This window comes from Cupressus sempervirens, chromosome 2 (genome assembly GCF_028749045.1).
Source record: "Cupressus sempervirens isolate cs-2001-9-10 chromosome 2, ASM2874904v1, whole genome shotgun sequence".
Lineage (NCBI taxonomy): Eukaryota > Viridiplantae > Streptophyta > Pinopsida > Cupressales > Cupressaceae > Cupressus > Cupressus sempervirens.
Window position 1 is genome coordinate 267,140,130 of NC_143119.1, and position 2,496 is coordinate 267,142,625.

The window sequence follows — 2,496 nt, forward strand, 5'->3', positions numbered from 1 at the left end:
ATTATCACAAGTTCAAGTACTAAATCAAATTACCCAGATACGTGTTGGATTAAATGTAAGGCCCACGTGTATGATTACAAACACAAATATACATACATAATCGATGCTAACATGTAAAAGGCTAACTACTGAGAGATTTGGTAACAAACAAACAAATAACACAATATATACAATGCTTTCAAGCCACAAATTGCCTAGGGAAGATCCATCCTCCAAAGACAGAAATTGTTACAACAAATAGGTCAAGACCCAAATATAGGAGAATTTTATAACACCATAAAATGATATCGAGAACATGACAAAAGGTCCATACAATACAAAGTGCAAACTAGAATGAACGATAAACAAAACACTAAAACCAAACAACACGAACAATTAAAAAGAAAAATAGTTGTGGGCAATACAAAATATTTTTGGGTCATGTAACCATCTTGGGGTAACAATTTGAAGTCCAAGAATGTTGCATTACTCTATTTCAGTCAAGAATCCAACTAAACAATGTCCTTATTGAAAGACATGAACAAATAATATAGCATTTTGATGAATGAACAGACAGAGTCTAATAATCTCCAACTTTAATTTGCTTGGACTTTTTGATATACAATTTTGACTATGGCTAATTAAACAAGTTTTGACAAAAATACAATTGCAATGGACCTGATCATAACTTTACTCTTTCATCAGTAGCCATTGAGCCCAACTCTAATGAGACGACATCATCTAAAAGCTTCCCCCGATACACCATAAAATAGAATTTTTTATCAGACCTATAAGACAAAGGCAAATTTCAGTATGTATTCATTCAGCTGCAAAATTAGGCCAATAAAAACTAAAGCTATTACATTCTAGAAATGAATCACAAGTAAATCAAAGATTCATAATCTCTCATCACTACCTAAATCCTATCATCCAGAAGAAGCGCCTTGCAAGAGGCGGAGGAAAGACAGCAAATCCAGCTGGTCCACCCATCCTTTTCACTGCCTGTGAATGTGGAAAAGATAAAAATGCTATAAATTTTTTAAATTGTAGTGGAATTGCTTCTTGATCAGGATTTTTATTTGAAATCCATACAAAGTTATAAAACAGAATCCCCAGTAGGCTGATATCAATTATCTTTTACAAAAAAAGCTAATATGAATTGACAATTTAGATTGTTCTTAGAAATGCAATATAATTTTGAGCCATACTACCAAGCAGACTTAAAGAGACAGAATAGGTCAGGAATCCATGAATTAAGGGACAAAAGCCAATCTTCAACTACACTTGACATAATAAATAACCTGAAGCAAATTAAATCAAGCAATCCTGCTGATAGAGAATATACAAAGTTGTTTGAAAGTAGTCCGTCTCAACATTTCCCTACAAAAACAAAAGAACTATGAAAACAATAAATGCAAACAAGGGTGAGAATTTGTTCGTCGATATCGTGTCCCCAAAATGGTGCCAGCTATATTAGGATTTCTCTATTACATGTCAAATGTAGGGTCGAATGTTGCTATTACTTTTTTTGAGCTCATGTCAAAGCTTGGATATTGGGAGCAAACCATTGATGGGACACTAGGATATCAAACCTGCTACCCTTTTTATAGAGTAATCACTCTGCAATTGGTGAAGATAAAACAAACATGCTATCAACTAACGGCTCATAGCCCTTGACTCTCTGTTATAAATTAGATCTACCCAATCAGGGGAATTCCCATACGAATACCAATTCAAATAACTTCACCTCCTCGACTGAATAATGGTTTCTAATCCATAAATACCAAAACATAATGATCACAACTATGATGATCAAATTGCATGCTTAATGAAATACAATATATCAAAAAAATTCCATTGGCTTACTATCACCTTACAGAAAAGTTGAGCATAACAGATTGTCTGTGATAACCTTGTCAGCTCAAGCTCACTATCTGTCATGCCCCTATTTTCCTTCAATAGAATTTATAATAAATGGTAATTAAAATATTAAAATAAATAAATAAATTCTTAATATAATTCATAACTATATATACTGATTAATATAATAAAATATTACAACTTACAAGTAAATGAATAAATATAAATTTAAAGATAATTGATATATATATATATATATATATATATATATATATATATATAAAATAAGTAGACAAAAGTATCACGTAATAATGTAAATACATATATAAAATATCAATTTGAAATATTAATAAATAAATAAAAAGCCTAATACTAATTTAAAAGGCAAATATCAATCCTTAACAAAGAGACGTGACTTTCTAGTAGCACCAACCCACGAGATATATAAACAAGGGGATGAACAGTTTAGGGAGACATACCAGACTGGAGTATTTGTGGACAGGTATTGGCAATAGAGGGGGATATGCAGCCTGCAAACAATATAGAGGAGAAAACAAATCAAGAATATTGGATGTCCAGTTAATGAAATAGATTGGAGAAGAATCGCACAGAAGGATTTCTAATAGATAAAACAAAGAGAACATGCAGTCAGCGACA

At 31.7% G+C, this 2,496-nt stretch overlaps 1 protein-coding gene across 3 annotated transcripts in view; it reads right to left on the reverse strand.

Moving 5' to 3' along the window:
• Nucleotides 1-353: 353 nt before the first annotated feature.
• LOC149572079 (putative N-acetyltransferase ycf52) overlaps nucleotides 354-2,496 on the reverse strand; it is a 144,648-nt gene continuing 142,505 nt past the window's right edge. For 2 of the 3 annotated variants that reach the window (XM_089810489.1, XM_089810505.1), the window contains 3 exons: nucleotides 2,319-2,369; nucleotides 896-981; nucleotides 354-767 (listed from right to left, as the gene is read on the reverse strand). In XM_089810489.1, coding sequence (XP_089666615.1) covers nucleotides 662-767; nucleotides 896-981; nucleotides 2,319-2,369 — 243 coding nt within the window. In that variant the 3' untranslated portion in view covers nucleotides 354-661. The remainder of the gene's footprint in view (nucleotides 768-895; nucleotides 982-2,318; nucleotides 2,370-2,496) is intronic. The other variant, XM_089810497.1, reaches the window with a different exon arrangement.